Raw genomic sequence first — 26,345 nt, 5'->3', positions numbered from 1 at the left:
TGTCGAACAGCCCTTACTGTCAGGAAGTTCTTCCTAATGTTGAGGTGGAATCTCTTTTCCTGTAGCTTGCATCCATTGTTCCGGGTCCTGCTCTCTGGAGCAGCAGAAAACAAGCTTGCTCCTCCTCAATGTGACATCCTTTCAAATATTTAAACAGGGCTCACCTCTTAACCTTCTCTTCTCCAGGCTAAACATCCCCAGCTCCCTGAGTCGTTCCTCCTAGGGCATGGTTTCCAGACCTTCACCATTTTCTCTGGACACGCTCCAGTTTCTCAATGTCCTTTTTGAATTGTGGTATACTGTCATTTTCATAAATAGCCATAAAACTGTCTTGTGAGTGCTCTCCTATATGGTCAGGTTTGTATTTAAGCAAGGTATCTGGCAAACAAAACAAAGCTAAGAATAAAGAGAGAGGCTAAACTGATTCTCTCTTTCACATGTGGGTGAAGGCATTTTGAAATAGCATATTCATACAGGGAGGAGTTTAATAGTGTATTCTACCATTTTTATTTCTTGCCTTTTTAATAAATATGGTGGTAATGTCAATGATCATAATGATGATGTACAGTTCCTATGAATATAGAAGTGAGGAATTGTAGAAATGAATGGTGCGTCCAGTCATGTTAAGTAGACTGAGGTATGTGTAAAACCTACTATAAACAAATCCATATAGTATCCTGTCTGTAATCCATGTAATGTCTTGTGGTAGAGTGCTAGACCATACAGACTTCAGACAGTAGAGTGTACTAAAGTAAACTTAGCTAAGTAGTTAGCATACTAGTGAGAAGTCTGTGGTTGCTTTATAAGGCAGTTACTGAGAATAATTATATATATTTTTCAGTCTTCCTGTTTCATCTGACTTCATTGCTGAAGTTTCAGTAGTAACAGAGTACCTCTGAGTAGAACTACACACCAGAGCCCCATGCTGCAACAGAATGGCATCCTTCTGTTGAGATCCGCCACTGGTCTCAATGACATGCAGTGATATGTGCCATAACATCACTCCACATTTGCTGCTAGCTGCCACTGGAATAGACAAGGAAGGCAAGAAAATGCATAGTATATGATAAGACAACCCCGCTCATTCACAGCTTAGGCCTAAGAGGGGGCTTTTTTCTAAAAAGAAGTGACCCAGAAGTAATATTGGCTTATGGTGGGGAAAAAGACATGGCAAAATTGCCCCCCAACACACTCAGTGGGTATTTAGGGGCAAAAAAAATTAAAAAATGTTATGGGGCCCTGTGGGGTCTTGGGGTCACTTAAATAGCTTGGGGTACATAAAGCCCATTGGCCACACTTTCCCCACTCAGATACAACTCAGTCTTTTACTCCAATTTCATTCTTTCTTCTAGTGCAGTTAGAAATTTGTCTCGGTTAAACTATTCCTGTGTAGTTTGTTCATGCTATCATTGGGGCTCGACAGACAAGTGGCTCTGTGCCACCCATTTTTGCCCTGCATCGTTGCTGCAGAAGCCAAAAGGCATGGCAATGATGCGCACCCTCTCGGGAACAATATTATTATTTAAAAAGCTGTTGTGACTGTTTTAAAACTGGGCACTTTAAAAGAATCTCTATGAACACCTAAAATCAATCTAGAATATTTTAAGAGTGTTTTAATGCACTTTTACAATTTTTTTAAATCTTTGTACAGTCAGCCCTTCTTATACGCTGATTTTTTATACACGGATTCAAGCATACACGGTTGGAAAATGTTCAAAAAAAGTATAAATTTCAAATATCAAACCTTGATTTTCCATTTTTTATAAGGGACACAATTTTGCTATCTCATTATATTTAATGGGACTTGAGCATCCACGGATTTTGTTATACACATGGGATCATATAACAAACACCCACTTATAACAAGGGTCCACTGTATTTATTTATTGGTATTTTATTTGTACATCACCTCGGGAGCCCTTGTGGACTGGAAGGCAATACAGAAATACTTTAAATCAAATAAGCAAACAAATGTATGTATGTTTACATATAGTTCATGCCCTTCTGTTAAGCTAAATTCAATTAAAATCCTGATTGTTCCATAGCATCTTTGATGTCATGTTATATGTACTCTGCCCTACTACTACATGTAACAGAGAACTGAGAGAAAAGTTGCTACAAGCAAGCAATTTTTCAGTGGAAGCTCTGTAGAGATTATCACACAGAGGATAAGGACGGGAGCAAAGCGGATTGCTCCTGTCTTTATCCCATCCTATTCATGCAATTGGTGGAAAAGATTATCACACACTGCATGCGTATCCCGTTCTTCTCCTGTCTGTGAAGTGTAATGGACCTGTCATTTGGTATTAACAGGAGTTTCTGTTAATACCAAATGACGGGTCTGTTACACTTCACTGTCAGCAGAACAGGATAAGCATGCCGTGTGTGATAATCTTTCCCCAGTCATGCGAATAGAACAGGATAAGGATGATAGCAATCCTCTTTGTTCCTGTCCTTATCCTCCATATGATCATTTCCTGTGCCTCTGGTAAGATTTACTGGATCACTTGATTAGACAGGCAAACCTCCTTCTGTATACATAGGTTGACAGTGTTTATAGAAGTCAAACCTCTTTCTTGTATCAATAGCATACACTCACATACACACTACTTATAGTTTTTTCTACACAAAAATGTCATGCCAAGCAAACTTTTACATGAGTTTAAAATCCAGAAATGAAACTGTACTGTTTCATCTAAAGGACCCAGGGGAAAGAAACTAGCTTTTTTGTTGCACATCATCTCTGTATTAATAATACTTCAGCATCATGTTTGTTAAGTGGTGTCATTCAAGGTATTCAAGTCATGTGTATCATTTCTTGAACTGAATGGGAAATGCCAGTAAACCTTTAGTTTTCTGGAGTAACATTTTGGAATAGATGACCCTTGGGGTCCCTTCTGACCCTGCCATTCAAAATATATGCATTCGTAACATCTTAAATGTACATATATTCTCAAAAATAAATAGCCTATGCCAGAATGGACAAACTGTTGCTTTGAAGCTTCATGTAGTCCCCAAGGCTGTGTTTGTATGCCTTGATCTGTCCAAGAATCCTGGATCACATTTTTCTGCTCAATTAAGGGTGAACTGTCTCTACTGAAAGCCCTCAAGAGCAGTAAGTCATCCTTCATGGACCTCTTCAATCTTTAACAACAAAATAGCTACAGTTTTTCAAAGCCAGAAGTGGACTTCTGATCATGAAGACCCCACAGGCTCCTAGAAGCAGAAAACTGCCCCCTAGATTTGCCACAGTTGCCCACCTTGGCAGTCTGTATATACTGCTAGAAGTGGCATTTATACCAGCTTAAAGTACCACTGCATTTTCTGAGGGTAAGCCTGCCCAATTTGGCTGCTGTTGATGTGCGTTGTCTTATCTCATGCCTAAATGCAGATCCAACCCTGTTAATATAGAGGCTATGTGAAGTCTTGGTTTTTTCCTTTTAGTGTGTGGGTAAAAGTTCCCAGATTTCAAGGCCGAGGACTACACTTTACAAGTCTTCAGGGGAAGAGAAAGGAATTTCAGAGTAAGAACATCACTGTGGGTGCTCTCTCTCTGTATATATTCCTGTCTGCTAGACGTGGTTTGTTTGTTTGTTTTTTGATGACATACTTTGTGCAGCTGTAGCTGATGCTTAATATATCATGCTTAAATGATATCACCAGGCCCTGCCCTCCATATCACCCTAAGATCTCACATATTGGTCCTGAAATCTTAGGACTAGGGGAGTTCTTACCTGGCAACTCTACCTGTGAGTGTCACAATGAATAGGCAGGTTTGGGTTTTGAAAGGGTGTCTGTGTGTGCATTCTGGAATGGGGAACCAAATTTCCTCACTTTTCATTGCCTTTCTTGTTTCCAGTGAGCCTAGGGCCATTTGGGCTAAGGCCAAATAAAGCTGATTTGATAGGCTACTGACTCATATTTCCCAGACATTTCCAAGACAACATGTAAAACTTGTTGACTCAAGTTTGTCATTTTCCTCTTCCCCTATCTGCCTTTTAAAAATATTTTTGCCTGATTTAAGATTTTGTGCCTTTTGTATTGGACTAATAAAAGTGTTAGCACAGTTTTGAGTTTGGAATTTACTTATGCTCACCACGGTTGTCCCTCTGTTTCTACTCTTAATTTCTTTCACATAATTCAGAGGGCTGTAAAAATGTAAATTAGAGCAAAAACTTTCCTTTAGAAATTACATTTAGAAATTACTCAGACTTTGGATCAAAGTTATTGTGAATGTCATATGTGAAAAGGAAAGGGGTTGGTTCTTGTTTTTTCCCTTTCACTTTCTTATGAAGTAGTATATCCCTGTATCAATCCAGAGAGTCAGGTTCTTCAAGATTTTTTACACATTGTTCACATGGAGAGAATGGATATTTACACAGTAAACTGCTTGAGTCTGAAAAAAAATCCTTGCTATCTGGCAAACCTGATTCATTTTCTTCTCCTCCATACTCATACATCAGTTCCTCTGTAGAAAGATAGGACATTACTGTAATTCTTAAGTTAATATTTTAATATTCTGATGCTAATCTCAGATGTATCAAGATAAGCACCACCTGGAGGATTATTTTGTGTGTGTGCTAGGACAAAAGTTTAGAAGGCAGGAGCAGCCAGAGAGCTGTCAGAACTCATGTATGATCTTGAAGCTGTTTCTTAGTCACAGCAACATTGCATTTCATTGCCAGTCACCAGTGGTGCCAACAGAGTTTCTTTCTAGAGCTACACGGAACAACTGCCAGGTAAGGAAATTAGCTAGAGCTATTGTAAAGAGTACAATGCTCAGGAAGAAGCTCATATCTAATTAGATGGCAGCAAACCATTTAATGTTATATTCAAAAAGTTTCAACAAGGGGATTTGATTATAAAATATGGGGGAGGATAGTTTTTGAGTGTTAAAACTTCAGCCCTAGGAGGCAATCTATGAAGCCTGCTGCCTGACTTAAAAGAAGCAGTTAAAATGTACAATGGAAAGGGCAGGGGCATGTGTACATAGCATTGTTTGACAAATTACTCATACAATTAATTATGTCTTTCAACCTGTGCAAAATATACATTACTTATCACTGGGGATGAACTGAGGGAGGAAAACCCTGGGAAAGGAGCTTATAGGAACGGCCAGCTATCTGACTTCTTCTTTTGAACTCTGTTCTTGGTTTATATTATCATTGTATCTCAACAATGAATAAATGGAAAAATTCACCTGAATGTCACGTTATATTAGAAATAGTTTTCTTTAACTGAAGAGAAAAACATTCTTCTTTCATGTGGCTTGGTGCATATCATTTCCCCCCTCTTCAAAGATATGCAAATAATTTATGAAATTGGTTTTTTTAAGTTTTTCAAAGCCAGAAAATATTTTAAGAGTGTTTTAAAAGCCAGTTTTTAAAATCCTTTTAAAGAAGTAAGCTCCATCATACACATATGCATTTCTCTTTTCAGGACATCTTAGTGTTAATGCAGTAGGAATGTCTGTTTCAGGAGGTCATTCTGCATACTCAAAAATTCACCACTTTTTGTTCTCATGTGTGCCTTTTCAGCTTTATTAAATTTCAAGGATGAAATCTGGAGTGAATTTTATTTATTAGTAATTAAATATATATTGCCAATAATAATTAATCAATTATAGGTGAGTGGAGTTTACATTTGTTAATAATGAGTGGGAAGGTTTTGTTTGTTAATGGTGAAAACTACATTTAAACAATATAAAACTCATGTTATTTTTTTCCATTTTCTAAAAAGAAGACAATAGAGGCTGCATCCACACTGCAGAAATAATCTGGTTTGACATGACATTAACTGCCATGGCTGAATGCTATGGAATTCTAGAAAGTGTAGTTTACTGTGACGCCAACTGGATTATTTCTGCAGTACAGATGCAGCCATAGTCCCACCTTTCCTCTTATGAGGGACTATCATAAAGTTTTAATTATCACCTTTTTAAAAAATTAACAAAGTTTATTTTGATTTGTAGTTGTTATCTCTACGTAATCACCATCCAGATTTACATGTTTTTCCCAGTGTTTCTTGACCCTCCAAATACTGTTATTGTAGAGGTCTGCATATTGCACCTTACGAGGATTTTATACTTTAGTCACTTCTGGCATAACCTGTCATAAATATAAAAGACACAATTAGCTGATTTTCTCAGTATCATGCACTTAGGGACCAATGATGACACTAACAAAATTTCATCAATAAACCATAGTAACTTCTGAGTGATTATTACTTTTTGATACCCCCTCGTAAGGCACAATTTGCAGATTTCTATAGTATCAGGTATTCAGAGGATCAAGAAACGTTGGAAAAAAGATGTGTAAATGTGGATGGTGTCTGCGTAGACAACTACAAGTTTATTTTAACTTTCTGTAAAAAAAATTTAAAGGTGATAATTAAAACTTTACAATATCCCCTCATATGTCTATGAACTATTTGCCTAACCTGAAAAGTAACCTCCAGCCACACAGGAACTTCTAAAAGCAGAGGGAAAACTGTTCTATATCATTTGCAGTACCATCTAGTCCAGAATCATCTACCTTGAGTGGCAGTTTCCTTCCCAGTGTTAACAGGAGATGCCTTAAAGTCTAGATGGAACCTGAGATCCTTTGCATGCAAGACACCAGAGCTCTCTGATAGAGAAGACTAAATGTCTCACAAAATTGCAATTCCCAGAATTCCATAGCTAGAGCCATGACAGTGGTGTCAACCTGGATTATTTCTGCAGTGTAGATGCAGCCTAGAATGATCAAATTTTTTTCATGGGACACAATATAAGTTTTACATTACATTATCCAACAAGCAACCAACCAGAGTTCCATAGGTGTGGTCAAACTTTCACATTTGAAAGTTAGCAAATGTAACTGAATTAATTTTTCATTTTTGCTAACCCAATTTTTAAGATGTATCGATAATTAACAATAATAGTTTCATAATGCCAGTGAAAAATAATGTTGATATATCACTGCAGTATCAGTATCTATTTCCAGATTCATTGTTTATATTTAATGTGTAAGCCACTAAAGGGTTTCTGTTTTTTTAAATGTTATACTTCCGAAGCTCTTGCTGTAGTTCCTACATCTGTGCATAATTCTATTCTTGATCAGAGAGCCAACTAATTGTGATCACTCAACAGGGACACCATGGAAGTTCTGACTCACATATTACTGAAGTTTCATGTTGATGGAAAATTTACTTGCAAGATTCTCTTATTTCTCTCTCTGCAGTATATATCACAAATTACAACAACTTGCTAGAAATATAATTTTCCACATCTGGAAGAAAAGTTTCAACACAGCTGTATAAACAACAGCATTTATACTAGAAACCATAGTAATATGGAGTATAGATTTCCACAATCCACAGCTATAATCATAGCGCCATTTCTACTGGCATTTTGGTATACCAGTTCATTTTTGTGAAAAAGTATTTATTCACAGATAGGCCAATAGGATCATTTCCTTGACAGAATTGCTACTGTCAACCAAACTGAGAGAGAAGACAATCCCATTCACCCCCTTAGGTTGTTTCCTTCTGAAACAAATTTTGAAGGGAGGGAAGGAAGAATGTCTTACTGTGCTAGTAACTAGAAAAATGCTGGATTCAAACTATGGTTTCAGTCCGTTTTTTATAGGTTATAACATGCCAGCTTTTTGTAGAGATTTATTGGCATGCCCTGAATCAAGGCCACAATTTAATCCAAATATTATCACCTCGTAAAAAGCATGCATTTAGTTTACCTTGCCAAAATAAATACAATGCCAAAGTAGTTTTAGAAACTGAATCAAGCCTCACGCAAGGTTTGGAGAACTGTAAAGAATATATAAGTAAAGACCCTTGAATTTAGTGATATTATATTCCTTTGGCAGAATGCACTGTGGAATGTAAGGAACATTTCATCTGCTATGCCAAAGACTCTCAGCAAAAGACTTGGATGCATATTTATATGAAGTTTGGCTGTGAGATTGACATGAGGGCATAGCCTAGTTTATAAATAGTTGTCTAATTTAACATGTTACATTGTTTGCTCTTTCATACGTCTCAAGTAAAGCTAAGCAGGTTTTCATTCATAATGAGGAAAATTCACACAGCTGAAGGGTATAATCATATAAAAATGTTTTTCCTCTCTACTTTTGTAGTCATGGAAGAACTGGAACAAACTATTATTCCCAGCTATGGAGCTGTACCCAGCCAGCAGGCACTACACATGCCAGAATGGGCAAGTACTATTTCATTTAATATTATATTGACTTTCTTGTAAAATTTGATACCTCTACCAATAGGCCTTTGGGACTTCAGGAGCAAAAGTAATCAATGGCGGGATACAGACCGCCCAAAAAAGGCGGTCTATCCGTGTCTTGTTTTGCTACGCGAGGGAGCTGTAGTGGACAAACCGCGTAGCTCCCTCACGCAGCAAAAAGAACTCGCAAAAAGTGCACTCACAGCATCACGACGCCGGGATGTGCGGACGCTAGGTGTCCGTCACGTCAAAATGGTGGCGCCCGTGTTTACAGGGCGCCACCATTTTGACACCCTCATCATGTGCTAGGAGTCGGGTAAGTATGGGTGGTGCGCTCTTGGCCAACTCCTAGCACGTGAAGAGAACACACTTTAGGCCAGTATGTATAGCGCCAATACTAGGAGAAATGCACCTTGGGACAGGGAAAGGTGTCTGCAGCTGGTTTCACTGTGTTTTAAATCCCCTTCCTCTTCTCTATAGAAAAGTACTTTGATTCACATTTTTCAATATGAATGACGCCTATCCTCCTATCTATTTGTGCCCCCCCCAGTACTTTTTCTCATGTGAAGAAAGAAAACCACTTCATGCCATAGTAGATTATTCTATACATATAGGTTTTTCCTTCAATATCTCCTCTAAAATACAGAACTTTACAAGGGCTTCAGAAATTATTTGCTATGTGTAACATTCCCATTTTTTCTTGTGATTCTTCCATATTATTCTCTTACCACTCACCCACACAAAATCCATTAAGGAAAGAAAGGCAGAGCAGTTGCACAGTTAGTAGTGCTAAGAGTCATCCATCTGGAAGTACTCTCATAAAGAGGCTAATTTACACAGCCGTTGTCACAAGACCTTTTACAGTGGGCGCTGAGATTTATCTTTCTTTAGAGAATATAAGAGATAAGAGATGAAGTTGCCTTTAATATCTACATTAATGAAGCATGTGTTAGCAAGTATGGGAATGAAGCTAATTCAACATTTCCTCAAATTAGAATCTACAATTGGAACCAGGAATGCTGATAGTTATTGCACTCTTACTTAAAGGATTATAAATTAAACAGATAGCTTTCATTTATATGAGAACAATCTGTATTAGCATGCAAGCATTGTAAAGTGCGGGGTGGGACTTATTGTACCAGCAGTGTCACAGCTGTGGTTCTATGTTCTTTTTACCTTGTGCTTTGTTTAATGAATACAAAATCATTCCCTGGCATTCCACTTGGTGCTGGGGCTAAATCTGTGGCATGTGAAGACACATAACCGAATCCTGTACTGCAGCCACTCACTCACAAACCACAAGGTTGCAAGTTCAACAGCAGCCAAGGGCTGAAACTCAGCTCAGGCTTGCATCCTTCCGCAGTCACTAAAATGAATACCCAGCTTGTTGGGGGCAATTAGCTTACACATTGTAAACCACTTAGGGAGTGCTTAAGTGCACTGATAAGTGGTATAGAAATGTACTTGCTATTGCTATTACTGAGTGCTTAATTCTAGGAATATATGTTTCATAAACATGGAGTGCTTAACTTGGAATCCATATATTATATGTCTCTTTTCTTTTAACAGCATAACAAATGAACCAATCTCATTCATATGAGTATAAATGAGTATTCATATAAATATATAAAGCCAGATAATAAGCAAGTGCTGTTAATTGCATTACATGTCAAATAGGTCATAATCAGGGAAGGATGTGGAAAGAGGAATGAAAGTTGGCTAGGCTCAGATTTAAAGTAATTGCTGCACCCAGTATGTGTGAGAGAGTGCAGAGCTTTTACATCACCATGTAGCATTAGGTGCAACCATACTGCACAGTTATAGCAGATACCAATTTAACCATTGTGATTCCATCCTCTAGAATCCTAGCTTTTGAATTTGGGGAGCTACTTAGAATTATCTCCTGTAACTCCTCTGAAAGATAATACTGAAGCTATTTGGCTGAAAATTCTGAACCCCTCACTTAACTGCAAATCCGGGGAATACATTGGATTGAAACACAGTTGTTAAAGTGATATCAAACTGCTATAATTGTGCTATATAGATACACTCATTCTTTATTCAGTGCATCCTTTACTCACTTACTTATTTACTTAGTGCATTGTGTACATAGGGACCACCAAATGCAGCATTCAAACATGAATCAAACAACAAAAGAGACAATGCAGACTGGGTCAGCTAGAAAAATCATAATCAAAACATGTTATAAACCATCCTGGGCATAAAATGCTATTTGAAAACACTGAAATTCTGGACCAAGCCAATAACTATCAGGTCAGAATGCACAGGGAAACCCCAGAAATCCACAAACACCTGGACGACTTCAACAGGAAAGCAGAAACCCTTAAAGTAAACAAAGTTTGGCTATCAATCCTGAAAAACACCAAAATCAAGACTCAGCACATGCAAATGAACATCACCCAGGGTCAGGGGGTTTTCCAGCAGACAATGGATCACCAATTACATAGACATATATTCATCTCACCCTGAGGCCTGGCCATTCACCAACAGACGAACACAGATTAACACATAAATCACTTTTCCCCTACCAAGGGTCACACAGTATATATACCCCACACACCTCCATGCTACTATTCTCTGAAGATGCCAGCCACAGATGCAGGTGAAACATCAGGAATAAACTCTTCCAGAACATGGTGACATAGCCCCCAAAAGCCACAAAAAAAACAACAACTATGGATGCCAGCCATAAAAGCCTTTGACGTCACAGTAGTATATAGTCATCATGACTAATAAGGTAGCCACTGGTGGCCTGATCCTCCATGAATCTGACGCGTCAATTTTTTGACAGTTTATTCCACAACTCAAATATGTATTTTGTGAAAATATACTTCTTCTTCTGCAGACAAGCAAGAGACATATTTGAATTAACTAACCAAATTTTGTAGTGCAAGTTTGGAATATATACTTTTCCAGGACTCCATTTAGAGGGTTATCACATAGGATTAAAACGCAAGTAAAATGCATTCGCGGAGCAGCCATTTCTTCATAATAAAAGTTCCCATTATTGAAGAAATGGCTGCTCTGCGAACTCTTTGAGGACGGGAGAGGAGAGAGGATGCTTCAGTGACGCTTCAGAAGCGCAACCGGCTATCACACCTTCGCACCTTTGGAGCATTTTACTGGCATTTCTACCATGATAATCTCCGGTGCGATAATCTCCTATGTTGTGTTCTCAAGATCTGCAATGACAAGCCTCTTTCTAGCCTAAATGTCATTGTTAGTGTCAGCTACAATAAATTCAATGAATTAGTGCAATTTACAAAAGTATTAGCTTAGAGTGTTGCAGGACTGAAAATTAGAAAGTGCTCCTGTAGGTTTGTTGCTAATTAGCTGGTGATGTGACAAGCAATGCCTGCTCTAAACAATTGAAGGTACAGGAGCCCCTTCCAGATTTCAATGTGGCAACCCTACTGACTTAGCAAAATCCTATTAGTTCGGTATCCCTATTCTGGTTGCAACTGAAAATTGTATTTTGGTTTGATTTTGCTTTACTGGAATATTTATTCTACCATTACAGCCTTAAAATGATTGCTTTCACATACATTGAATTTAAATTAATTATTTAGTTTATCTCAGCATAGGAGGCTCAAGAGTGTAGTATATTCTGTGCTTTCCATGAATTTTACTCTGGGGTCCTACTAACCTACTTCTATCATTTTGAACTAAGAAACCATAACGTTGTAATTTTCTTGAACTAGTTATTGTCCTAGTGTTTAATACATTGGACCAGCATACTGGTCTAGTATATTGTAATTTATCTATAATAAATACAAACATACAGAATAATTATTATAATGTTAAAGATGTGATGTGTTCCTTACAGGCTGAGTTTAATTTGAAACCTGATTCACTGTACTTCAATGATGGCCAGAGAAGAATTGACTTTGTTTTAGTATATGAAGATGAGAGTAAAAAAGAAAGTCATAAGAAGAGCTTCCATAGAAAGCAAATGGTATGAATTGCCTTATCTTTTGTGCTGCTCTTGATGGGGCTTTTGCTTTTAGAATGATTCCAGGTTTCTATTTTTATGCTCCCACCCCTCCTGTTTTATTGCTTAGTAAAAGATAGGAGCCACACCTCGTGTAAGTGTCACACCTCCAGTGTGGCCCAAAGCCAGTGCTTTTTGCCCATCTGCTTTGGACCAAAATCGTCTTATTTTTGTCTTCTTACAGTTAGTTTTTGCACTATTTCCCCAAGTTTTACTATTTTCTATTAGCAATATGATGTCATCTGCCTATCTTAAATTATTTACACCTCTTTTGCCTGCATCTAATTGCACTTTCTGTATGTTCTGTTTAAAAATCAAATAAATAGCATGGTAGGATGAACACTTATTTGATATCCATGTCAGTTGAAAACCATTCTGTCTGTCCCTAGTCCATCATAACAGTGGCTTCTTAACCAGAATGTGGGTTATGCATCAAATGTTATAGCAATCTCATTTCTTTTAGAGCGATCCATAGCTCCATCTACAGTAAAAGTTATTGCTAGAATCTAGCAATGGAGCACAAGTTGATTTCCCTCTGAAATGTTTTGATGCACAGAACTGGTGTATGTTTACAGTGTGGTCTCTGTTGCTCTTCCTTTTCTGACTCCAGCTTGGATGCCTAAGTTGCTTACTCCTTGCATGCTAAAAGTTTTGGGACCAAAACAGATAGACTAGAAGGAGTGATCTCTGGCTGCAATCACTCCAGGACCACAACGACTGGGTGGCCTGCTCCTGAAGTGGGCCGCTGCTGCGGTCCCCAACAGGCCATTGGCAGGAGCGGAGTAAATCCATTCTTTTTGCTGCTGGCTTTGGGCTGCCTTAGGTGGCCTTGGAGCAGCTTCCGACTGCTTTGGGGGCATACATAGTCTAAACACTATATGCCTGAAGCGGTTGGAAGCCGCTCTTTTTGGCCCATCTGTTTCAGGCCTTTGTTGTAAAACCTTCAGATCTGTTTGCTTTCATGGAAGATTAATGCAGTGGTCTGATATTTGCTACAATCCCTGATGTCCCTTTTCTTTGAGACTGAAATATATATTTAGTGTTTCTAGTCTGCAGGACATTGTTTTAGTTTCCATATTTATGGCAGATTTATTAGAATTTCATTAGATTCTGTCCCTACATCTTGAAACTGCTGTATTGATATGCCCTGTGTTCCTTGTGATTTCTTTCTTCGATTCGTATTGGGAGCAGCTTCCAAAATTGTAGGTTATTCACCAAAAGAATCTGCTATCCTTTCTTCTCATCAATAAGTGTATTGCTTCCCATCTTGTTTTCATTTTGTTCTGATCATGAAATGTGTTCTCCTGTTGAGCACTCAGTATCCTTACCCTTGATTTACTTTTGTTTCTCAGATTTTGTGGAAGATGTCATTCGTTTTTCCTTTTTTATTGTCTTCTATTTCTTTACACTACCGGTAATTATTATAATAGTTCTCATTGCCCTTACATTCACAACAGTTGTATTCAGAATTCTGACTTTATTTCTTTCACTATTTACTTGTGCTTCTTGTCTGTCCTTACAATTTGAAGGGTTTCATCAATCATTCAGTGAAGTTTTCCCTCATCTTTTTGCATTGTTCATATAAATCTCAATTCAGCATCCCCTCAGTGTAACATAAAGAGTTACATGTAGACCTATGTTTCTACCCCCAACTTACTGTAAAGTTCCAAAGCTGCCTTGGGTGCAATTCCATGATTCACAGCAAACAGGCAGCCTTGGAGATTATCTGGCTACCCCCTTCCATAGCCAGATACACAATTATGATATGAGTACTGATATCCACAGAGTCACTGGTGTTCTCCACACTTTTGTAATTATTGTCCATCTGACTAGGGTGAGAGTTGCCAGATAATTCTTTGTTTCTGCCTGTGCACACTGAAGCAAGGAATGCCCATCTGAGGTGGCTTTGGATCTTTAGAGTAAGTTGGGAGGGGGCTTTTGTTGCTGCATGGAGAAGAAGGGAATGCAGCACCCAAAAAGCACATCTGCATGCAAAATCGACACTTACTTGTGTAGATGTCCCTACCTGATTTCCACCCATAGACTTTTTGCATTCTTCCCTGATAACATCCATGTGTTTGGGCCAAGGTTCTCATTCACAGTTGATTAGGCTTAATGTGCAAATCTGTTCTCTATATATTCTTACTATACTTTAATAATATTTTTAGCTTACCTTCTGGCACTATGCTTGAGCTAATGTTCTTTTTGAAATTTAGTCTCATTTTTGGTATTAGCAGTTCATGATCTGTGCCCGAATGTGCCCTGGTCTTCTTTTTGCATCTTCTGCTTCCCATTATATAAGCTAGTTTAGTTTAATAGGGCATCTGGTAACATCAATGGATAAGGTCATTTATTCAGTTTCTGAATAGTATGTTTATAATGAACAAACTATTGCCTTCACATGATTCAGTAGGCCAAATTCACTGAAGATGTTTACTCTCTTTACTACTTTTGCACTCCAGTCACCTGTGGTTATAAACATGTCTTGTTTTGGTGTGAGATCATTTTCCTCCTAGACACCAACCAAGAATTGTTCCATTTTTTTTCTCATTATATTGATAAGTTTTTCCTGAAGTCATATTGATATAATTAAGTCAGATTTCTGTTGTAGAGCCTGACTATTTTTATTATCTCAAACCTTACTATTTATGTCACCTTGTTTCTTCTTACACTATTGTTTCCAGAGTCATTATCTAACTGAAAATGTTCAGTTCCTGCCCACTTTGATTTGATCACCCAAATATTACATTGTTTATACCTTAATACACAGGAGCAGCATGCCATCACTATATTTTAACTGTGATCTGTTAACAGATTATTTTAATCATTACTTGTTTAATTGTTAAGGGGGGAGGGATACATGGGTTATATTGAAGGTATGGTTGGAATTTTTTTTAAGCCACTCTGATTGCTTGTTCAAAGAAGTGGAATATAAATAAGTTTTATTATTTATTTATTTATTTATTTCTCTAATGAACAAAGTTTTATTTATAGTGTCACCATGCACTGAAGCCACATAACAATCAGTTTTCCTACATAGCTTCAGGAGCCATAAAAGCTTCATTAGGAATCACTCAAAATCTTACCTGTAAAGTATCAGTAGTATTTTATTTAGCTTGGAATAATCTGTGGTTACACTGCAATCAATAATTTCCTCTTTGAATACTGTTATGATTTTTTTATTATTATTATTAAATTTGCTTTGAAGTTTTATTGTCTCTTAAGGGTTTAAGTATTCGGTATGCTCCTTCATCGCCTTCCTCAGTGAGGTATAGGTGATCTGGCAGTATGTAAAAAAGGACAATTCTTTATCTAGCCTTAATATTTAAACTACTTTAAAACAATTGTTTGGGTTTTTTATATATATATATTTGGCTTAGGTGAATTAATAGAGTAAGAATTTTCCAATCAATTTTAACAGAGAAAGAGGCAAGCATATGAGTCTAATCTGATCAGCCGTGGCTTACAGCTTGAAGCAACAAGGTCGGTGAGTGCAGTTTACCATGTATTTTTGGAAAAGCATGAATATTCAGTCCAAAAAAAGAAGAAACTGAATACATCTAGAAGTGGCACTAAAATCTATGGTGCATTTCCCCTCATATTTCTTTTTGTAATTGGCTATGAGGAGGATAAAAAGGGTTAAAATCTCATATATATATATTTTAATTGTACAGCTTCTCAGGTTTTAATGAGATTGCTGGTGTCAGTGGGCAATTATTCAGAACAATATGGATTTGATACACTGAAGACTGGTTTACACAATAACAGCAAGGTTTGGGGCTACATTTCCAGCTTGGAACAACACTGTCTTTTCTGTAATGTTTGGAGTAACCCTTCCATTGAAATAAACAGGAAAGCTGTCTCATATGAAAGCTCTGTGTGTCTACTACTACACTTCACTTTGTGCTCTGGGTATACATCCCTTCTGCAAGTTAATGTGATTTTCTCTGAAATCATGTAGATTGGTAATGCTTATATGATGTTTCTTTTTCTGGTCATCTTCTCCTTCCACCATTATTTCAGTACAAGTTCATTCTGTGACTACATTTATTGGGCAATTATGACATGAATATGCAGTCATTAGAGATGAAGTGGCATTTTTTAGCTTCTGTAATTACACTATGGTATCCAGTCTCTGATTAAAATTGCAGGGTAGCTCACTTCTGCATGATAGTGGTGCCTGCCTTTTCCTCAAAGCTGAGGCCCTGGCCAGCTTAGAATAATTAAAACAGGTTAAGCATTTATTTTTCTGTGAGTTACTATGCAAAAAGGGAGCTTTTCCCAAGTTATAATCCTGAATTAAATGGACTTGGAAGTTCCCGAGAAGAATATTTTCAAGGGAGCAACCTTACTGAATGTGGAAAAGAAACATGATGAGAAAATTATTTGAATTTTCCTTCTGCTTTCATTCTTTCCCTGGTGCTAGACTAGTGAGGAAAAGGGAAGGGGATAAAAGTAAAGACAACTTGGTTGTCCAAGAGCTTTCCGACTTCTAAAAAGTGCTGGCCGAGTGCGACTGGGACCCGGGCTGATGGTGGCCAGCGGTTCGGCAGCGATTTAGTGAGCAATAATCCCTGCCTCCATCCCGTGTCCCAGCTCCAGCCTGGGAGTATGGAGCAGGTTTAAAAAGGTGAGACATAGGCTCCTTGGATAGGAATCTGTGAGATCTGGGTTGAAATCCCCACTCAGTCATGGATGGCCCTGGGCAAGTCATACTTTTTCAGCCTCAGGGAGAGACAATTGTAAATCTCTCTGAACAAATTTTGCCAGGAAAATTCCATATTTCTTTTGGCTTAGGGTCACCATAAATTGGAAACTATTGAAAGTACACTTCAACAAAATACATTACTGCTTTCCCCTTTACTGTCAAGTACCCTGAGCAGGAGAAGTTCCCAGGTTATTGCGACCAAAATGTTGTCTTGATAGGTCCCAGGGTTCTCCACAGATTTAATAATGGCTTTAAAATGTGATAAAGACAATGCAAGCAACATTTTAATATAATTTTATTGCAGGTCATGGATGAAAAGTGTGTATTTGTAAAAGTGCATGTGCCTTGGGAGGTCCTGTGCCGATATGCTGAGATCATGCACATCCGATTGCCCTTGCAGCCCAATGATCTGAAAACCCATGATTCAGCATTTAGCTGGATTAGTAAATTCTTCCGTGTGGATGAAGAAATCATCAAGCCAGAGCAAGACTTTTTTACTGCTCCATTTGAAAATGACCGTTTATCAGATTTTTATATTCGTGACAAAGATACATTCTTCAATCCAGCAACAAGGAGCCGAATAGTAAGTCTCAGACAGCTGTATATGGATGGATTTATTTTCTGTGTTTAAGTCTCAGTCAAGGTTAAAGTTTTCTCTTCTTCTTAGCATCAAAATATTTTTTTTAATGACAATGCATGGCAAAGCACAATCAAACACCAGGGACTAATTATAGCTTATGAAAATCATAGCTTGGTAAAGGGTCATTGCAAAGTAGATCATATACTTCATAAATAAGTGACCCCTGGTTCAGTCCACAGCATCTTCAGATAGGGCTTGAAAAGTTTCTTGTGTAAAATACCTGGGGAGATTACTTAAGTCAGTGTAAACCATGCTGAGCTCAACTAGAAGGACCAGTGACCTGATTCAGGATACAGGAACCACCTACCTTATGACTGCTGCTCAAACAACTACTTCTGGCTGGTTCAGCTATTATATTTTTACTTCCACAATTTCTTTTGGCTTTTGCCACACATCACATTTGCAGCTGATGCAAAATGTGATCCATGATTCACAGATACTAGCTTCTGAAGTTTTCCCATCTTTGAAGCACATTTGACAGCCTCCCGGGTCAATGACATTGTTACTCAAAAAAACAGCATTCTCAATCATCATTGGAGGGGTTTTTGTGTGTGAAAAATGTAACATTAGAACATCTCCTTGAAATAGATCTTCCCCCCACTCATCACTTAAGTTTCACTGCATAAACTGCTGTGGTCTACATGTCTGTACAAAAGACCAGTCATCACAAAATCATCATGGAAATTGTAGTGCATGCACCAAAAGGATGTGAGTTTTCTGCATTCTACAGAATTTTGATAATTCAAAAATTGTAGGCAGGGACTGATTTCTTTGGTAAACCATCCTCTGGACTCGAGACTGGTGTGGGCTGGAAAGGGAGAGGTTTTAACTACATGAACCACTCCAAGGACTCTTTCCAATAATCGAGCACAGATATTCCTTCCCCAAATACATTATTATTGTGGTCATGGTGTATTTATACCCCATTCTTCAGAAATTCTCTCAGAGTGGAAGACATGTTTTCCTCACTCAGTTTCAAGTGTCCACTCTCCACCAAACAATTATTTCTTCTGCTACATCTTCACTCAGCCTATTAAAAGAAAGCAGGAGCAGCTGTGCAATTCCAACCTGCCAACTAAATCCCAGCAAAGCTCACTTAAGCAGGGCCCCAAATCTGAAAGCTTCTTTTTGCCACCACTTCTCTTCCGCCACCGTGTGCTCTAATTCTTTGTTCCAGTCTGTCCCAAAATAATACCGCTCTGAGCAACAGAAGCGGTGCCCTGTACCCATGCCTACAAGAGTTTCCTATTTGCATCTACTAGTGAAAGACACTGGTAAGGAAGTGAACTCACATGGGCAGGCAAAGAGTGGGAGGTGGCACCACACAAAATGATCAGTGAGGCTGTGTTCTGACTTTAATGGACCCTGAAAGGAAGTTTCATGCAACCGTTATCCCCACCATGGTCATAAAGACCACTGGTGCCCCCTTGTCTTTCCTGCACAGCAGTACTTTGACTGAAGGCCCCCCCCCCCAGCCATCCCCTTTCTACCTCACCACCCCACTGGATCTTTCCACCACCCATCAGCTTTTTATGCATTTTCCACTAAGCTTGTTGATATGTTTCATCCTTGGTGCATCAGGTGCATGTCTCTTAGCAACCATGAGAAGGTTTTTCAGATGGATGGGGAGGGAAGGGAGGAAGCAGAAAGTGTTAAAGTGGAGTACCTATGCAACATGAGTGTGTGAGAGAGGGCTACCAATAGGATGTTATCTGTGAGGAGAACAAAAATATGCACACTACAAAAACAAAATATTTTATTCCTATACTGTGTTAGGGGTGCATGACATCTGTATGTAAATGGAAAGGGGGCCATGGGGTAAAACGTTTGAGAAACACTGCTTTACCCCATAGTACCCATTCTTTGAATTTATCCTAGTTTAATTTCTGTACTTCTAGTTCATGATTTCTTAATAACTTGTGGTATTTTTCAGGCTCACTTTATCCTTTGTCGTGGAGAATATGCTATAAGAGACAATGTGAAAAAGTTTGGGATTAATAAATTACTGGACTCTGGGATCTACAAAGCAGCTTTTCCACTCCATGATGTAAGTGCATTTTTTAAAAAAATCATTTAAAAACAATATGTATTATCATAGGTTGAAAACTATCTATAGAATATTAGCTGAACATTTAACTGTACACTATACTGTGTCACTATCTTGTAAGCTATGAAATTGAACAATGTAACAATTTATATTTTATAAGATACTGTGAAGGGGTCTAAAACCAAGTAATGTATATACTTTGTACAAGGTTTACAGGGCTTTTGCCTGCTATGTATCCAGTGTGGAACTATGTGGAAGTAGACAGTTATGTGCAAAGAGCATCAAGGTACTGAAGTACTAACCCAAATTAGAAATCTATGGATCAGATCTGCAAATCGATATTTTATAACTGACTAGTTTTAAAGTAAAAATGTTTCTTAAAAATCAAGTTTTCTCTGATAAGTGCTAATAGTGAAAAGGTAGTGGAAAGGCAAAGTTTGTATTACATCGGACTTGTGGTAACCCAAGTGGGTTGTGGTAACCCTTAGGGGCTCAGCTGATATCAACAATGATGTCAAACACACCTCTTTATTGAAGCCTTGGGACCATAATTAATTTTATCCGTGCATGTGTTATAGTTTTAAATTGTTCTAGACGGTTTTAATTTATTTTAATGTTCTTACTTTAACCTGATAAATTGTTTTATATTTTAGTCTGTCTCATGGATTTTTTTACAATTTTACATTGTTTACATAGGTTTTCTTGTATGCTGCCCTGAGATCATAAGATATAGTATAAAATATAAACATTTTAATTGATAAATAAATAGCTACCAAGAAATTTTACAGTGATGTTAGGCCAGATGGGATGAACAGAACACATTAGCCCTCTTCAGGCCTGAATGTGGTAGAAGGTGGATTCATGTGTGTGTGACCTCATGCTTCTTATCTGCATTACTCTATTGTGTAAAGCCAAAATGGGTGAACACAATTAGAGATATATTTTTTAAAGCTCAGAGCTCTCCTTCTTCTTTTTCCTTGAAGATGGGGTTGGGGGGGAATTCAATAACAGAGCAGTTTTGGAAGGTAAAGCGCGTTACAGACGGTCCCATGAGGTGCTGTCATTACGCGCGAGGGGTGGCGCTTCCTGATGCGCCTTGCCCCTCGCGTGTAATGACTACGTCAAAATGACGGCGGCCGTTCCACACGGCCGCCACCATTTTGACATAGCGGATGCTCTGCGTCTGCATGTCACGCCCCAGAAGTGACTCCGCGAGTGCGCAACTAGTCCTCACAACGTCTCTTCCGTGGACCAGGAAGGAGCGCGATTTTCATGCTCCTTCTCTGCAGCATCCGGGAACCGCACCGTTTGGCTGCTGCGGTTCCCGGACGCTGCAACCGGCAGCGGCAGACCACCGCTTCTCGCCGGTCTGTAACGGGCCTAAGTCTCCTTATTCATTTCAGGTGCTAGTCCTCATTTGAATTTTATTCAGGAAGAATTTTAGAACACATTCTAAAAGAATAAAACTGTATGTTTGATTTATCAAGTCAATGAAATAGAGATATAAAAATCATTTTGTTCTACATTTTTTCTCTTATTTTAAGACAACAATAAAAGTTGGAAATCCTGGCTTCATTTTTTATATTTCTATAACTGTCCTGTTATTTTCAAAACAGAATTTCTATGCCTTGATATGGCATTTTTCTTTAGCATTGCATGTTTTTCATCTTCTCATTTTGTTCAGAGGTGTAGCTTTCCTCTTGCATATGGCATGTAGCAATTGCCCCAAGGTTCATGGCAGCATTTCTTGCTGCCTAGTGCAGTTTCAAAGTCTGGCAGTATATGTGTGTTGGTTGAAGCTGAATTAAAACTGATGTGATGCTGCTATATTACACCACCTACGCTCTGTTCTACATTATGTGTGGAAAACTCAGCTACAATAGAGTTGTGATAATACAGCAGAACCCCATCCCTTAATTAAAAACAGAATGAGAGAGGCACTTTCTGCTCACTTTCTGAGAGGGAAAATATTCTGTTTTACAGTCAAGATTCAACTATCAATCACAGGACCCCACCTGCCCAAATGAACGGTACCTGTTATATAGGGAATGGGCCCATCCTCGAAATATTTTCAAATTGCAACCCCTGGATCTTGTAAGGTTAGTATGGATAGATATTAGGATTATAATGCCACTTTACATGTGAAGTACCTTTATTCATTTGTAGTAGAAATCATATATTATGCATGTAGATCAGATGTGACAGTTGTACTATTTTACATTTTTATGAGTGTAACAGATGGTTGCCTTAATGAAAGTTATGGGTTATTCTGTTATTCTGCAGAATTCTGAGTTACACTACCATAATCAAAATATGTTTATGTTTTTCCCCCATAGGCTCTCTATGTCCTACAGGCATGCAATGACAAAAACAAAAACTAGGCCCACTAGAGAAGCCAACTATCAGCACTGTATGAGGTGCTTGACATCAACAGTAGCTATTTACACAGCAGAGTGCAGAAGCACAAACTCAATTAGTAGTATTTGGTAATATTGCACTGACCAACCTTGAATGATGCACAGACACAGTTGGATTTGTCCAAAAGTCCTTGGAAGCTTTTATCAGTATGCATAAGTTATATAAACTCTCCTGTAACACTCTCCAACATTCACTGTCTGATAAGACAGTAAATTCACTCTCTACAAACAACCCACACCTGCCCTGGGTTTTAGAGCACTTATATACAATGGTAATGACTAAGGGTTGAAACCTGGTGTTACATCTCATTTACAGCCATACAAATTATTTTACACTATCTTAAAAGGACATTATTCCCAACATTTTCCCTCTGCACAGACATACCCTCTGTGTTAAGTAAACAAAACATGACATTTGAGAGACCTAGTTTATTCACTTTAAATTTTCTATGAAACTTCTCATAGACTGACAGCTTGACATCTTATAATCATCCAGCTCATCACATATTTGTAAGCTTGTTCAAGACAGCAATTACTTTTTGTATTGTAAATCAAAGTCCCATATAGAGACTTCCCACATAGAAGGAAGAGCTACAAATCCATTTAATTTAATTTAATGGATTTCCAGATGTAATTTACAATGTAATTAGAATAAATTACAAATGTAATTACAGTGCATGAATATGAATAGAATTGAATGAATAGAATTGAATGAACTTTTTATAAATCCTGCCTTATCTTAATATTGCAGCATGATTTAAAATATATTGAAGACCATTTTTTTAATTAAAAAAACCAAAACCCACAAATGTTGAACTGCAACAGAGTTGCTAAACATAAATATTTTGGACTGTTCCTCCAAATAGGCCCAAAAATAAGCTTCAGCAAAAATGTAGGGAAAGAAATTTCACACTTGTGGAAAATCCACAAATTTAACACAAGTGCAATTTTCTTTCTTGTGTTCTTGGGTCATTTTATGTTGGGGACAAGTTCCCTATTTTTTGAAGATTGCATGATAAACAAAAAAAAAATAGATGAAGTCCTCTCTGTTTCTGTATCTTAATGCTAACAAAATATCTCATGCTGTAATTAAGGATTGCTAGGTGGGGGAAGATGGCATCACTGTTTCAGGATGATTTTGAACATCATTCCTGAAAACAGAAAAACATGAAGGCTTGAAGCACAGTTATTCTGAGAAATCTGGCAGTGCAGAAATGACTACCATGCACAATATTTCTTGTTTGGCATTATGAAATACAAAGGGAACTAGGATTTGAAATTGGAGACAATGCAGATACATTTACAGTTTCGGAGGTTGTGTTTCTGTCTTTAGGAAATATTATGGTGAAAAAATTGGGATCTATTTTGCTTGGCTTGGATTCTATACTCAGATGTTACTCCTAGCAGCAGTAGTTGGACTTGGATGCTTTTTGTATGGATATTTCACCAAGGACAATTGTACCTGGAGGTAAGCTATAACAATTTTTTTACCTCATGTTATGTCTAGTTCAAAACAATAGTTACCGCCCCAGTCATTAATTAGACTTGTTCTCATATAACAAATTATACTTCCAAGTTAATTAACTGAGGTTACAGTCTTATACATGGTGACCTGGAAATAAGTTGAGTTGAACTCAGTAGGTCAGGTAGAACAAACCTATGTTGTTGTTGTTTTCTTTGGGGGGGGGGGAGAGAATAATGAATTCTATGCTACTTTCAAAGTATTTACTATTTGCACTGGCCATGGAAGTCAGATGGGAGACATTTTACCTTTTTTCCATTCTCTGACAGATATTTCTTTGGTTTTGGTCTTTTCTGCCTTTTAATTCCCAGGCTGGTATTTGTAAGGCACTTGATCTTAGAACTCTTCTTGAGAATGAGGAAGAGTTGAATCCAGCATAAAAATACTGCTTCTGTCCCAACTTCTCCCCCAGATTGGCCCATTTGGCAGAAACCCGGGGGGGGGGGGTAGATTTATGTAGGTGTGACTTTCCCCTAGTGAACATCTGGCATTTGATGGGGAGGCAGGGTTACTTTCCCACCATCACTAGAAGGGTTTCTCTTCAATATCAAAGGGCTCATTCAACCCATCCTAACTGTGATCATAATTGTGAGTAGGCATGCATAGGATTACATTACTAGAGATTGTTTAAAAAAAAAAAGACTAATAATAATAACTACTATGTTTGGCTGGGAGGCTGCCATTATGCTGCCGCCGTGACATCCTAGGGTTAGGGACTGTGCGGTTGGTACATGGTCCTTAATCCTAGAATCGCCATCTGGACACTGCAATAGTCAATTAAAACAAACATTAACACAAGACTAAAAGCAGGAAATCGGTAAGATTATCCTAGACAAAGGTTTTAGCATAGATACTCTAAAGCAATAGAAAATATGTTATTCAAGCTCACCTGTTGGAGGCCAAACATATGTAATGTAATAAAGTTTATTCGGTCATTGACCAGCAAATACAATAGCAATCATAAAAACCAATATTAAGCTCTAATTGTAAAAACTTTTAGATTGCACTACAGCTATGAATAGCAAAAGAGATAAAAGAGATAAAGGGATAAAATGCAATTGTTATGCATAAAATACAATCACAGAGGACAAGACAAGCTCACCTGTTGGAGGCCAAACATATGTTTGGAACACAAGGGGAAGAAAATACTTTAAGGGATGTGATTTAGATTAGAAAAAAACATAGACAAACGAAGTTTAAACACTTCCTTTGCTTACCTGTTTTCCTCTTGACTGATCCAGGAGAATCAGGGTTTTTTCCCTGTTTTAAATTGTCACATGAATATTCTCTTTGGACCAGATATAATGGACTCTAGGGGAGGGGAGAGCATGAAGGCACTGAGATTACATTTTCTTACTGAGTTACATAATATATAAGATGGATTCTTTTTTCTTTTTATGAAAGCCAAGAAGTATGTGACCCTAACATAGGAGGAAACATCATCATGTGTCCACAATGTGATCAAGAATGTACCTACTGGAATCTCACAATTACCTGTGAATCATCCAAGGTAAGTGCATGTCCTTCTGCAGCATAAGGAATTTTACTTTTTTGTTGTGACATAAAACTTGATTTTGAAAATACAAGTAATAAAAAAGAACACTTCATCATAATACAAGATGATTAATGAATAGAAATTTAACACAAGCTTACTATCCAGCTTGTAGGACAGTTAGAGCAAAACAAACGGATGAAAACCTCATTGACTACTGGATGTATAACTGTACAATCCTATCCTTTTGTGGTTCACCATCTTCTTGGGTGGCTAGGATGCAACGGAAGTTCCATTCCACTGATGGAGAAGAGCTCCAGGAGAGCCATGGAAATGTTCACAGGTGTACATCTGCTACAGATAATGTTTCCATGCAGAGCAGATTGTGCAACACAGTATTCTGGAGTGCAGCATTACACAGGAGTACTTTGATCAGCTGTTTCCAAGTTTTCTTCATTCCAACTAAGACTGCAGGACAGACTACATATGACAGGTTGATTAAGTACACAGTGATTCAAAAAGAATGGTACAAAAGTAAAGCTGTTCTTATTTGGTTCTGCGCCATTCTTTTTGAATCATCTAATATTTTAAACCCTCTTGAAAAGGGGGGGGGGCAGACAAACACCATTGAGAAATACAAAGAGTTAAGTCTACTTTCCTGTCACTGAAGTGATGGACAATCTCCTTATGATTGCTCTGTACTGTATGCCACTTGTAATGGGGCTCAAGGATACGCGTTTTTTGTTATACGGGGGGGGGGGTGTCCGGAATGGATCTCCCATGTAAAACAAGGGCTCACTGTAATATAAAGGAGTTGTAAATAAGAAAATTTACGGAGATGGAAAGCATTTTAAATTTTTCTTATTATTATTAAATATGCCTAAACCTACCATGCTTTTCATGTGATAAGCTTATAACATTACAGTTTGCTTTCCATTTCTTAGGTTTTGGTTTATATATCTAAATGCAACATCTGGAGCAGCTGATCTGTGATATTAGTTCTACACAATCACATTATGATCAGATAGTTGTTGCCCTCACACAATAAAAAATGTTTGAACACAGCATGAGGCTGTTCATATGCTTCCTTGTTTTTATCTTGCTCTATTTTTTTAATGTTTTCATTTGATATTACTAACACTGAAAAAATATCTCTTCAAGATGACAAGTAGGTTTTCAGAAACTTTTTAATCAATATTTCAACATCTGGACTAGAGTGGTGATACATTTCTCTGATTTATAATACTCGGCAGAAATGAGAAAGTGGAAAGTTT

The 26,345-nt window shown here is 37.8% G+C and overlaps 1 protein-coding gene across 3 annotated transcripts in view; it reads left to right on the top strand.

The window, feature by feature from the left end:
• ANO6 (anoctamin 6) overlaps window positions 1–26,345 on the top strand; it is a 67,541-nt gene that overhangs the window by 17,169 nt on the left and 24,027 nt on the right. The window contains exons 2-9 of one of the 3 annotated variants that reach the window (XM_042468099.1): window positions 8,133–8,212; window positions 12,081–12,209; window positions 15,667–15,732; window positions 17,258–17,536; window positions 19,527–19,640; window positions 21,624–21,739; window positions 23,391–23,525; window positions 24,984–25,089. In XM_042468099.1, the coding sequence (XP_042324033.1) occupies window positions 8,133–8,212; window positions 12,081–12,209; window positions 15,667–15,732; window positions 17,258–17,536; window positions 19,527–19,640; window positions 21,624–21,739; window positions 23,391–23,525; window positions 24,984–25,089 (1,025 nt within the window). Of the gene's footprint in view, window positions 1–8,132; window positions 8,213–12,080; window positions 12,210–15,666; window positions 15,733–17,257; window positions 17,537–19,526; window positions 19,641–21,623; window positions 21,740–23,390; window positions 23,526–24,983; window positions 25,090–26,345 lie in introns of those variants that run through there. The other 2 variants (XM_042468100.1, XM_042468101.1) reach the window with 2 other exon arrangements.

Source organism: Sceloporus undulatus, chromosome 5 (assembly GCF_019175285.1).
Source record: "Sceloporus undulatus isolate JIND9_A2432 ecotype Alabama chromosome 5, SceUnd_v1.1, whole genome shotgun sequence".
NCBI classification, from domain to species: domain Eukaryota; kingdom Metazoa; phylum Chordata; class Lepidosauria; order Squamata; family Phrynosomatidae; genus Sceloporus; species Sceloporus undulatus.
The sequence above is the reverse complement of the archived record's forward strand: the minus strand, read 5'-3'. Positions and strand labels throughout refer to the sequence as shown.